Source organism: Artibeus jamaicensis, unplaced genomic scaffold (assembly GCF_021234435.1).
Source record: "Artibeus jamaicensis isolate MK-2021 breed Jamaican fruit bat unplaced genomic scaffold, CSHL_Jam_final scaffold_1283, whole genome shotgun sequence".
In the NCBI taxonomy this organism is placed as follows: Eukaryota; Metazoa; Chordata; class Mammalia; order Chiroptera; family Phyllostomidae; genus Artibeus; species Artibeus jamaicensis.
In genome coordinates, this window is record NW_026522028.1 from 15,958,139 (window position 1) to 15,973,407 (window position 15,269).

The window sequence follows — 15,269 nt, forward strand, 5'->3', positions numbered from 1 at the left end:
TTAACTATTTGTGATGTATCTTTCTACTGCAGGATGACTTAACAGTAAGATGCGTATTTTGGGACTTAAGCAGAAATGGTAGGTTCCAATCATACCTTTTTCAAAGTTTTGAGTAGGTGGGAGAGGGGGCGTAGGGGAGGAAGGGCAGTCACTGGTGATATGACCTTGCTGATGAAACAGATACTCTTCCCAATGCCAACAGGTGGCGGAGGAGGCTGGTCACCAGATGGCTGCTCTGTCAAACACAGGAGGCTGAATGAAACCATCTGTACCTGCAGCCACCTTACAAGCTTTGGCGTCCTACTGGTAATATCCCCATAATACCTGGCCTTAGATTCTGGGTCTGAGGGGTAGCTGGACATCATACCATGATGCCTCGTCTGCTGGATGACTTTGATAGATCAGCAGATATGATATTGTGGCAAATTTATAGGCCACAATGAAAGTATCCTTCTAATAAGCAAATGCACTTGAAGGACAATATTTGAACATAGAAATATTCTTTCCCATTCTATTTATACATTTCCATTTACTTATTTAAATAGCTAGGAGGACCAGGGAATTCAGATTAAAAATGGGTAATAAATTATTTAGTTCACAATGTAATTTAAAATTATCTTATTTAAATAAATTGTCTTATTTAAATATCCTCAACAGTCCTGCAAAATAGGTAGAAAGGAGCATTGTTATTGTCATTTTAGTGAAGTGAGAATTAAGCTTTATTTGTTAGTTAATTGTCCACAGGCATGGAACTAAGAAATAAAGATCCAGAAGCCAAATTCAAGTCTTTAGACTCCTATCCCGGTGTTTCTCCAGTGATCAAGTATATGGGCTTTGGAGTCAGCCAGACCTGAATTTGGATCCTGGCTTCTCTACTTTAATAGCTGTGTGACCTTGGAAAAATTACTTAACCACTCTGGGCCTCAATTTCATTATGTTTATCTAATGATAATAATTATGGCTATCTTGTTGGTTTGTTAAATGAACCATTGTTTGGCACTTAGAACACTCAATCAATGTAAATCATTACTCTCTTATTTATTTTAAAATATATGGTCTTGAAAACAATATTTTATTTTCTAGGACCTATCTCGAACATCCTTGCCAGCAACTCAAATGATGGCTCTGACGTTTATCACATATATTGGTTGTGGGCTTTCATCAATTTTTCTGTCAGTTACTCTTGTAACCTACATAGCCTTTGAGTGAGTATCCATAACTAAATGGAAATTTGAATAATAGGATATGTTCACCTTTATTTCCAAAACATATTAATTAAATTTGTTCCTCAACCTACCTTATCCTGCACACCCATCTAGTAGAGCCATCTATATGTAAAACCTCATGGGACTTTTTGGTTTATATACTTGATTCTTTCCATTAGTCTATGTACTCACTGAAGGCAGGTACTGTACTTTAATCATCTTTGTACCCTAAAATGATGTCTGGTACTTAGTTGACATTAAGTGTGAAATGGAAGATGGATGAAGACCCTGAAACCCAACAGCTTACAATTTGAAATACATCATAGATCTATGTATAGCATAAGAGCTATGTTTAATATGTTTCTTAAATTGTACCTAGTAAGCGAAAAGATTAAATACATTAACACATGTAGGTTAAAGAAGAATAAAGAATATAAAGCCTCACTGAAAAATACAGATACTTGGCAAGTGTGGCTTTGTAGGTCAAAGCAAGAATGACATTCCAAATAATAGCATCTCCTTCTTGGCTTACAAAAAGGTCCCTTTAGTCTCTTTTTGGGGGGGAATTCCAACAAATTCTAATGCAAAAAATGAAACAGGCAACTAAACTAAATAAAACAATATGTAACTTCTGAGATGTAGCTTTTGGACCCTGATCAAGAAATGCACACATTTACTTTGAATGCCAAACTTAAGGCCCAGCTGTAACTACAGATCTTCTAGTGGAACTCTGAAAATAATATTAATGAGACTAAATTACCATAAGGCCAGCCATTACTCAGAATGATTTCACCAGATCTAATTTCACACACATAAACATGTACATGTCATCAATTAGCTATATTTTTCCTATGTCTGTGTCATTTAGCTATAGTTTAAACTCTTCTTTCCATGATCTCATTTTAACTAATAACATAAGATAAGAGGGAAATCTGGCTGTGTTTTGAAGGTCTGAATATAGGAGCCTGTTGTATGAGAAGCAACAGCAATGCTTCTAGAAGTAGTTTAGAAGAAAAGGAAGGGTGCTGAGTAGATTCCACTATAAACTGTTTAAAAGAATGGGCCAACAGTCATCATGTAAAAGGTTTCACAAAAACACAAACACAAATTTTCCATATGATTCCACTGATTTTTCCTTTGTTGTTGTTGTTTTAATGTCTATACACACACACACACACATACACACACACACACACACACACGCACTCAAAGAGAGGAAATTTATGCATCTGCAGTAGTCTCTCCTTACCCAAGGTTTTGCTCTCCACAGTTTCAGTTACCCAGTCAAGTCTGGTCCAAAAATATTGAATGGAAAATTCCAAAAATAAATAAACAATTCATAAGTTTTAACTTGCACACTGTTCTAAGTAAGTAGCATGATGAACTCTCACACCATACTCCTTCATCCCACCCAGGACATGAATCACCCCTTTGTCCAGTATATCCATGCTGTTTATGCTACCTGCCCAGTAGTCATTTAGTAGCCGACTTGGTTATCACAGTGCTTGTGTTCAAGTCACTCTTATTTTACTTAATAATGGTTCCACATCACAAGAGTAGTGATGATGGCAATTCAGATATGACAAAGAGAAGCTGTAAAGTGCTTGCTTCCTTTAAGTGAAATGGTAAAAGTTCTCAACTTAATAAGGCAAGAAAAAAATCATTTGCTGAGGTTGCTAAGTTCTACAGTAAGAACTAATTTTCTATCTGTGAAATTATGAAGAAAAAAGCTATTCGTGCTAGTTTTTATTGTTTCATCTCAAATCGCAAAAAGTATAGCCACAAGTGCATGATAAGTGCTTACTTAAGATAGAAAAGGCATTAAATTGGTGGGGGGAAGACATGAACAGAAAGTGTGTTACAACCGATGGCAAATGTTGCACCAGAAAGCACTGAGTCTATTGTATGAAGACTTCAGCAAGGAACAAGTGACACCAAGCCAAGGAGAGATGGTTATACAGATCCAGAAATAGGTTTTGACTGAAAAATATAAAAATTACTGGATAAAGAAAGAGAGATGCCACATTCACATAACTTATTACTATATTGTTATAATTGTTCCATTTTATTCGTTATTTTTGTTCATCTCTTACTGTACCTAATTTATAAATTAAATTTTACCATAGGTATGTAGGTATAGGAAAAAACATAGTATATTATTGGGTTTGGCACTATCTACAGTTTCAGGTATCCACTGGGGGTCTTGGAACATATTCCCTGTGGATAAGAGGAGACTACTATAGATGTTTACCAAAGAATAAATTACTTAAAACTCATACAGGCATGTAAGGAGAATGTGATGCTAATTCTTTTCTTGTCCTTTCCTTTTAGAAAGATCCGGAGGGATTACCCTTCCAAAATTCTCATCCAGCTTTGTGCTGCTCTGCTCCTGCTGAATGTGGTTTTTCTCTTGGACTCATGGGTTGCTCTGTATAACATGCGAACCCTCTGCATTTCAGCAGCTGCATTTTTGCATTATTTTCTCTTGGTCTCATTTACATGGATGGGCCTAGAAGCATTCCATATGTATCTGGCCCTTGTCAAAGTGTTTAATACTTACATCCGAAAATACATCCTTAAATTCTGCATCATCGGTTGGGGTATGTATAATTTGTTTGCACGGTGTCTTGGCTTTCTCTGCTTTTTCTCCAGTGTTTTGATTTTTAATTACATAGAAACAATGACGAAACAGGTCACACTTGGCAGGTTTATAAAACAGCTTTATTTTCCTCATATGTTACACTGTCCAAAGAGCAACCTTGTCAAGTCTCTTTCTAGAACACCTGTATATTTTGCCTGGACTAGATATGAACATAAAACTCTTAGGAGGGCTTCCCAGTCAAGATGGTGGCATAGGTAAATGTGGTACTCACCTCCTCCCACAACCACATCAAAATTACAACTACAGAGCAGCCATCATTAAGAACCACCTGAATGCTAGTTGAATAGAAGTCCTTAACTTCTGTTGAGGATGGCTCAACAGAGCCATCTTCTTTATATCTTCTGTTGAGGATATAAAGAAAAAGCCACATTGAGACTGGTAGGAGGGGCAGAGACATGGAATAGGCTGGTACCTCCAGTGCTGGGGCAGCATCTTGCTTGAAAGGCATCAAAGAAAGGAGCCAGGGACATACAAGAGGCATTGAATTGTCTGGCTTCAGGGCAAGGGCTGGAGGAGCAGCTTTCTCCCAGACAGAAGTGATGGCAGATGCCATTGTTCCTTTACAGATTCCTTCCCCTACAGGCAGAGGTGGACAGCATATCTGAGTCTCCATCAACCTAATGCTTTTCACCCTGATCTGTTGATTTCCAGAGACCCTGACCTACCCAACTTGTGGGCCCATCTGGGCCACTTCCAGTGGTTTTCCATTCAAAGGCCTATTTTTGCTCATGCTGTATACTTTCCTGAAATCTCTCAGAGGTTCACAAACCACAAACAAGTGGCATCTGGCCTCAGTGTGCCCCGTACCTCTTGCTAAGGAGCCTTAAGCCCTGTACTAGTGGCAGTTGGCTGCAGTTCTCAACTTGGCTTCTCCCAGGTACCTCCAAGTCCAGTATAAGTGGCAACTATCTGCCAATCACTTTTTAGTTCATGCTAGATGGCCCTGGGAAAAGCACAGGCAGTAGTTGACCTTGGACTGCACCTCTGGGAAGGCCCCACAGTTAGCACACCCAGTGGACAGCTTCAGACCATGCCAGATCACCACATACCCACCTCCATGAGTAACTAAAGGGGTGGACTGAAGCAAGTCCTGCTCTGTGAGGTGAGCCCCTGCACAGTAGCTCCTCCACTGTAGTCATAGACAGTAAGCACAGATGATCAGCCTGGGGGTTAATCCCTCCTACTCACTGACATGCTAACAGCAACCAAGGCTCAACTACAACAGGAGAGTGCACAAAGATCACATGTGGGGCACACCTGGAGTGCCTAGCTTAGGTGACTGGCAAGGTTGTGCCACTGGACCCCACAGGACTCCTACTACTTAAGGCCACTCTACAAAGACTGGGAGATATAGCAGCTCTACCTAATACATAGAAACAAACACAGGGAGGAGACAAAATGCAGAGAAAACATGTCCCAAATGAAAGAACAGAACAAAACTCCATTAAAAGAAATAGATGAGCAATCTATCTGATGCAGAGTTCAAAACACTGGTTATAACGATGCTCAATGAACTTAGGGGAAGAATAAGTTAACTCAGTGAGAACTTCAACAAAAAGATAAAGAAACAAAAATGAAGATAGAAAATATAAAAAAGGATCAGTCATAAATGAAGAATATAGTAACTGAAATGAAGAATACACTAGAAAGAATCAACAGTAGATTAGATGAAGCAGAGGACCAAATCAGTAACTTGAATGATAAGGTAGCAGAAAACACCCAATTAGAACAGCAAAAAGAAAAAGAACCCCCCAAAATGAGGATTGTTTTAAGGAGCCTCTGGGACAATATCAAGTGTACCAACATTTCCATCATGGGGGGTACCAGAAGGAGGGAAGAGAGAGAGAGAGAGAGAGAGAGAGAGAGAGAGAGAGAGAGAGAGAGAGAGAAAGGAATTGAAAACCTATTTGAAAAAAAAATAATGACAAAAAACTTACCTAACTTGGTAAAGGGAATAGATATACAAGTCCACAGGAAGCACAGTGAGTCCCAAACAAGATGAACCCAAAGAGGTCCACACCAAGACACATCATAATTAAAATGTCAAAGGTTAAAGACAAGGAGGGAATCTTTAAAGCAGCAAGAGAAAGTCAGTTACCACAGGGGAGCTCCCATAGACTGTCAGCTAATTTCTCAACAGAAACTTTGCAGGCCAGAAAAGATTGACATGAATTATTCAAAGTGATGAAAAGTAAGGATCTACATCCAAGATTACTCTACCCAGCAAGGCTATCATTTGGAGTCGAAATACACATAAAGAGCTTCCCAGATAAGAAAAAGCTAGAGGAGTTCATCACCGCCCCAAGTATTAGAAGAAATGCTAAAGGGTCTTTTTTAAGAAAAAGGAAAAAAGATCAAAATATGAATAAAGTTGTAATAAATACATATCTATCAACAATTGCTTTAAATGTAAATGGATTAAATGTTCCAGTCAAAAGACACAGGGAGGCTGAATGGATAAGAAAACAAGACCCATTCATATGCTGTCTACAAGAGACTCACTTCAGATTGAAACACACACAGACTGAAAGTAAAGGGGTGGGAAAAGATATTTCTTGAAAATGGAAATGGAAAAAAAATCCGGGATAGCAATATTTATACCAGAAAAATAGACTTTTAAAACAAGACTATATCAAGAGACAAAGAAGGACGCAGCAATTCCAATTCTGGGTATTTATCCAAAGAACCCCAAAACACGAATTCAAAAAGATTCGTTGCAACATTTACAATAGCCAAGATACGGAAGCAAGCTAAGTGCCCATCAATAGACAAATGGATAAACAAGATGTGGTATATGTACCTAATGGAATATTACTCAGCCATAAAAAAGAATGAAATCTTGCCATTTACAACTGCATGGATGGGCCTAACAGAGGTGTCTAACCTGCAGCCCATGGCCTACATGCAGCCCAGGATGGCTATGAATTCAGGCCAACACAAAATTGTAAACTTACTTAAAACATTATGAGATTTTTTTGTGATTATGTGTTACAATGAATTTAATGTGTGGCCCAAGATAACTCTTCTTCTTTCAGTGTGGCCCAGAGATGCCAAAAAGGTTGGATACTCCTGGTAACTAGATGGTATCATGCCAAGTGATATAAGTCAGACAGAGAAAGACAAATGCCATATGATTTCACTTATATGCAAAATCTAAAGAACAAAATAAAACAGAAATAGACTCATAGATACAGAGGACAGTTTGATGGTTGCCATAGGGGAGGGGGTTGAGGGGCTAGGTGGAAAAGGTAAAGGAAATAAGAAGCCCAAATTGGTATTTACAAAATAGTCATGGGGATATAAAATATAGCATAGGGAATATAGTCAATAATATTGTAATACCTATATATGGTGTCAGATGGCAACTACATTTATTGGGGTGATCACTTCATAAATAATATAAATGTCTAATCACTGGGTTGTACATCTGAAACTAATATAACATTGAACATCAAATATAGTTGATAAATAAAAATATATTTTACAAAAAATTCTGAGGTTTAGAGCTATGAATTCTCTTTGTATTTTAGCAAGTAGATTTGGGGCTGGCACAAAGAAGGTGTTCAATAAATTGAAAAAGTTAGCTTGGTAACAATGAGGCCAAACTCTCAGCCTCTAAGCTCCCAGCTAGCCTCACTCTGTTCTGTACCTCCCAGATTTCATACACATGCATGGTGGTATGCTCAGAAGGGCAGAGTGAGTAAATGTATAGATAAAACCTAATATAACTTCATTACCACACTGGCACAATATTTCAGATTATGTCACCTATTGGTGGTAGGTCCAAAGTCTTAGAACCCCAAAGATCTTGAAGGTTTCTTCATTCAAATATTCACTAAATGTAGGAACTTCCTCACCTTCACTTAGATTGATAAAAGATAATCTAACCTCTGCTTGAACACCTCTATTTTGGGGGGATCTCATAACCTCTGTTATAAAACAAAATTCAACTGAGTAAATTTTAAAGATCGTATTGGCTTTTTTCAATGATTCATCAGCTGAGCAGCATCCAATCTTGCGGACAGACTGGAGCTTCAGTGAGCTGTCCTGATACGAAAAATTTTTATAGGCAGAAGGAAGCAGGAATAAAGATGTTATACCAGACAAAAAAGCAGGTTGGTTTTTGCAAGGTCACTTTCCTTTAGGGAATGACAGGGGCCTATCAGGCAGATGACCTAACTAGTGCCCATAAGGTGACTCCTGATTGACTGGTGTAAGATTCCATTTCTGGGAGAGCTGAAACTGTAATTAAGTGTTGGATTGGTGACATGGGGCTTAGCATAAGCAACTCTATTTGGGACCTGTTGACTTATTTTTAATACATTACAAGGCAGTCAGTAGCAATTTTTTAAAATCTCTATAGTTCTATTTTTCCATTAAGCTCATTTGGCTCTCTGTTGGCACTTACCTGGGGTCTTAGTTTTATTCTCTCAGGCAAAATCACCATCATCATCATCATCATCATCATCTGACAACTCTTCTGCCAAAGAGTCCTTTAGATAATCTACAAGTAATACATAACATTGTGTGTAATGCCCATTTTTTCTATGTATTTTCACACAAATAACCCCATAAAAGACAAGTCAGTGAGGTTAACAAGGCTGTTATTGCTAACTTCAGGTGAAGAAACCAGCTCTAAGTGATGACATGATTTACCGCAATTCACATAAGTTCAAGAGCAGCCAAGCCTGGCTTTCTGATTTCTTATGCATATTCCTTCCACTGTATTACAGATTCAACCCCTCCCAAATTCCCTTCTCTTTCTCACGATAAACATTCATTCAAATACCTTCCACACAACAGGATTACAGAACCTTTACTACCCTTGTCACCGGGCTTGTCATAGATTTGTGAAGAATAACAGAACACCTTCCAAGAAAGATAAGTCACTGCTCTGGCACTGGCACAAATTCTGTAGAACCCTGAAAGGTCTAATTTCTTTGTCAAGGACTAGCTCTATACTCCCAATATCTTATTTTTAGGAAAGTGTCTCACTTTGGAAGTCATATGTCAGTGTATCCAGAAGGTACAAATATAAAAGAGATAAATGAAATATGATGTTAGATTGTACCAGGAAACCCAACCTGTCTGTGAGAATGAGTTGTTTCTTAGATCCCAAAGCCTTGAGATTTGGTGAGAGGCTGGTCTGTGTGAGCTTTCTGTACTGGGTCAGGTGGAGGGTGATGGTGGGGGGTGAGAAAGACTCCTTCCCAGCCAAAAGCCTTTTTAAGCTGGGAGGAGCCTTCTCATTGGCCTCTTCTTAGTGGAAGTGCCTGTGGGCCCTTGAGAAAGCCTACATAGTAGAAGTCATCACCTCTAAAGCAACCAGGTCAGGCTCCTCAATCCTTCAATGGGTTCCAGATAATCAGTCAAGAACATTTGAGTTTATAATGAAAGATTTGCCAAGAGTTGCTGGTAATCCTAGTAAGCCAACTGTGACTCACATTTTGTTTACACTTTGGAGTCTTTTACTTTGCCTCCCATGTGGCACTTAAAATTATATTCCAAGAATGTATAAGATAAGAGTAACACCAACTGCTATAGTGGACAAACCCTGAAATCTCAGGAGAAGATAATTTCTTATTCATGAACAATCCAGTTAGCAGGAACAGAGGAATCCCTGGTCTTACGGTTATTCAGGATCTAAACCTCAGGAGACTCTGTTTCAACACAGGACTTCCAAGGTTGCCCTGAATTGGGGAGAAAGAGATTAGAGGATCTCATAGGAGGTTTTTATGACAGACCTAGAGGTGGAGCAGATCACTTTCATCCATATTCCACTGGCCAAGACCTAGTCATGTTGCCACGTCCACCTAGCTGCGAGGGAGGCTGGGAGATATCCAGCCATGTGCCAAAGAAGAGAAACTGGGTTTGGTGAACAATTCACCAGGCCCTTCTGCCCGAAGAAAACAGACCATGATCTCTATTTCTTCTTCTCACTACCTTTGGTTACTAGAACTATGTGTGACTGGTGTTTTCCTATCTTCCAGGAGTACCAGCCGTGATTGTAACCATTGTCCTGACTATATCCCCAGACAACTATGGGCTTGGATCATATGGGAAATTCCTTAATGGCTCGCCTGATGACTTGTGAGTACTAAGCCCTCAAGGAAATGTTAAGTGAACTGGAAAACAGAATTCTCCGAGAAAGTGGGGGATCTAATCAGCATATTGACTATGATTCTCATCATAATAAAATCCAGTAACATTTACAGCAACTCTAGCACATTACATAGATAGAGAGATATATAGTCTGGCAGAAGTAATACTTGTGTGTGGTTGGTACAGTACTATTATGGGTATAATAATTTATCGTTTTAATTTGAACATTTTACATACAATGTCATGGTGTGCTTGAGTATGATATTATGTTACAGACTTAAATGCTTATTATTTTTGTAATCAAAAATGCCATTACTGTGCTAGACCATATGTATATATACATATGCATGTACATACACATATATACATATGCATATATGCATGTATATATACACACATATACAGAGAGAGATAAAGTAACTGGAAATACCATGTTACTACTACTTAAGTATTAAAAAATTAGAAGGAAGTATTTTGAAAGAAAATACTTTTATAAGTCTCTCATAAAAAGTAAATACTAGTTATCAGTTACATTATGTTAGTAAAGACTTATGGAATAAAGTTACTAGGATTTAAAGGGAGTAAAATCCAAAATGTTTTCAAAGAATAATTTTTAAATATTTACAGTAACCAAGTGTCCTAAAATAAATTGTCTTAGGGTTTTTTCCCTATAGTTATAAATGGTTGTGGAGAACAGTGGTTTTATCAGTTTTTCTCTTTTTTACTTGTAGGAAACGTTCATTGCATCAGTTTGAACCATATTTCAGAATTTTAATACATTTTCCTGTTTTCCCCCCAAATTACAGTTGCTGGATCAACAGCAATGCTGTATTCTATATTACAGTTGTGGGATATTTCTGTGTGATATTTTTGCTGAATGTCAGCATGTTCATTGTGGTCCTGATCCAGCTCTGTCGAATTAAAAAGAAGAAGCAACTGGGAGCCCAGCGAAAAACCAGTATTCAAGACCTCAGGAGTGTTTCTGGCCTTACATTTTTACTGGGAATTACTTGGGGCTTTGCCTTCTTTGCCTGGGGACCAGTTAATGTCGCCTTTATGTATCTCTTTGCCATCTTTAACACTTTACAAGGTAAGCCCCATAGCACTAAATCTGCACGAATGATCCCACTTGAACTTAATAATATTACTAAAAGAGTATCTTGAAAGTGGTTTATTTAGCTTAAAATATATTCGTTGAAAAAACAGATTTATCTTTGAGAAAGGGTGCTTGAGATGCTGGGAAGAAAGGCAGTCACTAAACTGAAGAAGTGGTACTTTTGCCCTGGCCAGTGTAGCTCAGTTAGTTGGAGCATCATCCCGCAAGCAAAGGTATGACATGGCTTTGATTCCCAGTAGGGGTTCATGCCTGTGTTGCGGGTTCAGTCCACATCTGGGAATATATGATCCCTGGTCTGGTCACATATGATCTTTGGCCCAGGTGTGAGGGGGGCAACTGATTGATGCTTCTCTCTAGCATTGATGTTTCTCTCCATTCTTCTCTCTTTAAAAAGCAATGAAAAAATGTCCTTGGGTGAAGATTAAAAAAAAGAATTGGTAGTTTTTTCCATCATCTCCTCAAAGAACATACTGAGGGGAACCTGCCAGGAACTTTTTCTGGGAGTCAATGATTCTTCTTTTGCTTGGTTCCTTACTTTTTTTAAAAAAAAATTATTGAAATAGAACTTCCATACAGAAAAGTACACATGCCATAAATGTTTCTGTCAGGTCTCACCACTCCAGCCTCCTTAGTCTGTGTTTGACTGGGAGACAATGATAAATATGGAGTCAATAGACAGACCCAGGTGGCAGCAGCCTGGCCCAGTGGCTAATCCTGAGAAGTTGCTCTTCTGGGACGTGCAGCAGGAAAGGGTCAGGATTGGTGTATCACCCTTACTTCAGAGCTTCCGATTTGGTAATGAAGCCCAGCTGTAGTTTCAAACCCTCTTAGCTCTATTCTTTGGAAAAACAAATTACTAACTCTTTTAGACCAGTTATAAAAGACTTGTCAGCTCTGATTAATTTTTAATGGAAGTATAGTACTTTGGCATTAAAAGCCAAGCAGCCTAATAGGTTTACATTACAGTAACAATAATTCATGCCCCTTGGTTTCCTTTTATTCCAAATCCTCTGTTGGGATGCTTTTTAATTGCATTCTAATCTGCTTGTTTTAATCTTTTCCCGTTGCCTTTTGCTCCCACAGCATCCTCCTGTAGTTCTATCAGGCAATAGATCATTTTGTTTGTTTTCAAAGAAATCCAAACCTGAGACTGAATTCAAATGCCTAATTTACCTGTTGGTTCTTATTTTATTTGGAGGAAACCAGTTAATATGTTCGTTGGTTACATACAATTGTTAAATTTTAACCTACAATGTACCAGTTTCCAAATTGGTATATCTAGGTGTTGCACTACATAGAATTAAATAGAAAAGTTTTATTTGCAAACAATGGCAAATATGCTGTAAGTAAGAGGCACTTTAACATAAAAAAAATGTGCTGAGATCACACTAATCATAAAAACAAAAGCAAGGTACCTACCCTCCTGTATTTAATGTGGAAACTAAACCTGCCTCTTTCTTTTCATTTCCCCAGCATGTCTGTTCATTAGAATATGAATGGACAGAAGAAATGTAGTTTTGTTTATAAAAGGGACCTAATTTACAGGGCTTTGGTGTTGATTAAAGGAGAGATGTTTAGGCTCTGATTTGGGACTTGGGTACCCCCATTTTCATCTCTCTCCTACATGCTGTTTCTCTCCTAATGCAACAAAGGGTAGCTACCCAGGGTGGCAAATGAACAAAAATGTGCATGCACTATTCAGGATATCAGTCTTTAGCCCTGGCTGGTGTGGCTCAGTGGATTGAGTGCGGGCCTAGAATCAAAGGGTGATTGGTTGGATTCTTATTGGGGGCACATGCCTAAGTTGTGGCCCAGGTCCTCAGTAGGGGGCGGGTGAGAGGCAAACATACGTTGATGTTTCCCTCCCTCTCTCCCTCCCTTCCCCTCTCTAAGAATAAATAAAATCTTTTAAAAAAAGATATCAGTTTTTAGGATGAACACCTGAAAAGACACACCTGATGTTTTAAAATGAAGATTTTAAAGAGGATAAATTGGGGGTTGGGGAGAGGGAGAACTCCAGATTTGTCCCTTCATTCAGCAAATATTTATTGGTGAAAGCATTGAGGAGTCTTACTAATGGGGCTATGTGGTAAGCCCTGGGACTGCAAATCTAAGACAGAGGTAGATAGGGGGTGGAGCCTGAGGGCCTATTCAAGTCTGGAGTGTTGTTTTCTTCTTAACCAGGATGCCAGTGGAGAATTTCCTTGAGCAGGTTAGAGGGAAGCTGGAAGACTGCACTGCCCAGGCTTGTGAGGAAGAGGGGAAGGACCAGGCAAGGGCTGAAAGGAGGAGCAAGGAATGTGAGACAAATGGAGGAGATGCATTTGACAGAACTTGAAGGCAATTATAAATATGGAGGGGTGAGAGGTAGGAGCCTAGGTCCAAGCTGGCATCCTGACTGGATAGCTTGTACTTCCAAAGGTAGGGAAGGCAAGGGACAGAAAAGAGACAATGAGCTTAATTGTAGAAATACAGAATGATCACTCTTTTTATAAGTATTTTTTTATCTTACAAAGAGAGTGTCCCAGGGTGCCTTTAGATAGCAAAGTAACCCAGAACTTTTGATTTTTTTCAACTTTGAAAAAGTTCATTTGCCTATAGTTGCCAAAGATTTTATCTTTTGTGCAAAGGAAGCTCATAACATTCAGGTCTTAGTTTGGAATTCACTGTGTTATGGGTCTTTTTTCCCCCCATAGGATTTTTCATATTCATCTTTTACTGTGTAGCAAAAGAGAATGTCAGAAAGCAATGGAGGCGGCATCTTTGTTGTGGAAAGTTACGGCTGGCTGAAAATTCTGGTAAAGATTTACTTTTTATCCTTCTAAATCTTGAGGAAAAGATTGTATAAGTTAAGATTCAAAGCAACGGATACCAAAGGGCTGTCAGATCTGGAAATTAATGAGTGGAACCTGCTCAACAGAAAATATTGTAAACATTAGGGGCAAAAAACCCTAATAAATTAAAAATAATTACTCATATCTAGGAACTTAGTGAGCAATAAAATTAATGTTTGGCTTCTTTTTAAATGAAGCAATGGTGAAAATTTTAGAGTGTATTTCCTTTTGAGCTAATGTTTCCCATTTACCCAAAGTAATTTTTAATATTTACCTTCATAACTTTTTAAGTCTTGACTCAACCTTGTATATAACCTTTAACAATCATTTATTTAATTGTTTGGTTATAGCATACACTTGGTTATTTGGAAGTTATAATATTTCATATTCTGTTAGATTGTACAATAATAGCTCATTTTTAAGAGAGAGAATAAGAAAAATTAAGTAGTCTGAAAACTAAACTCCTTTTGCATGAATACAACCTTTGCAGTACTGCAAAAATCTGGTTGCACAAGATATATATTCAGAAAACGGCAGTATATGTAGTTTAGTCATTTGCATGGATTTAAGAACCATGAGTCATCATAACATGTTTGATATATGTTCTTAAGACAGTCCTTGGCTCCAAAGTACTACATAATTCAGTGGATATTTATAGAGATAATCAAATTAGCTTGGCCTTTAGTTCTAAGGGAATATATGCTACTTTTACATATGTTACATTAAATGACAAGTAGTCATTTAAAGGACAAAGACAAAAGTATATAGTCTTAAATGAACAGATATTTCATCATACCAACTTGTGAAATGCGTGACTTCTCTGTGATATCTGAAAGTGGGAGATCAGTTGCTAGAACAAGTTACATTGTGATCTATCTCTTGCCTTTGAGCTTCAACATTCCTCCCTGTTTTTCTGTAATGCTTATTCTGCTATAGACTGGAGCAAAACTGCTACTAATTGTTTAAAGAAGCAGACTGTAAACCAAGGAGTGTCCAGCTCTTCAAATTCCCTACAGTCAAACAGTAACTCCACCCATTCCACCACACTGCTAGTGAATAATGATTGCTCAGGACTCATGAGTGGGAATGGTATGTATGTCTCAATATAGTATCTCTTAAGCTAGTGTTCATTTTATTGAAGTATTATTATCTGTTGATGGTCTTTTTGCTATGGAAAATGAACAATTATATATATGACTAGTGGGTCAAAGCATGCTTCTCTTATAAAAGAGGAAGTTTATTAATCTAAATGTATTCACTTTAGAGCAAATACCAGAACTGGGTTTTTTCTTATTTTTTTTTTAAGATTCAGTTTTTTTGTGATGGGAATTGATGATGACCTAAAAGTT

At 38.0% G+C, this 15,269-nt stretch overlaps 1 protein-coding gene and 1 long non-coding RNA gene across 8 annotated transcripts in view; one reads left to right on the top strand and one right to left on the bottom strand.

The window, feature by feature from the left end:
• Positions 1-15,269, bottom strand: part of LOC128625957 (uncharacterized) — a 127,376-nt gene that overhangs the window by 103,760 nt on the left and 8,347 nt on the right. Inside the window, exon 2 of the long non-coding RNA XR_008389824.1 lies at positions 8,276-8,371. This is a non-coding gene — a long non-coding RNA (uncharacterized LOC128625957). The remainder of the gene's footprint in view (positions 1-8,275; positions 8,372-15,269) is intronic.
• Positions 1-15,269, top strand: part of ADGRG2 (adhesion G protein-coupled receptor G2) — a 123,599-nt gene that overhangs the window by 103,760 nt on the left and 4,570 nt on the right. For 6 of the 7 annotated variants that reach the window (XM_037157547.2, XM_037157549.2, XM_037157548.2 and 3 more), the window contains 8 exons: positions 33-78; positions 203-306; positions 1,084-1,205; positions 3,537-3,805; positions 9,858-9,957; positions 10,776-11,059; positions 13,783-13,884; positions 14,857-15,009. In XM_037157547.2, the coding sequence (XP_037013442.2) occupies positions 33-78; positions 203-306; positions 1,084-1,205; positions 3,537-3,805; positions 9,858-9,957; positions 10,776-11,059; positions 13,783-13,884; positions 14,857-15,009 (1,180 nt within the window). The remainder of the gene's footprint in view (positions 1-32; positions 79-202; positions 307-1,083; positions 1,206-3,536; positions 3,806-9,857; positions 9,958-10,775; positions 11,060-13,782; positions 13,885-14,856; positions 15,010-15,269) is intronic. The other variant, XM_053655830.1, reaches the window with a different exon arrangement.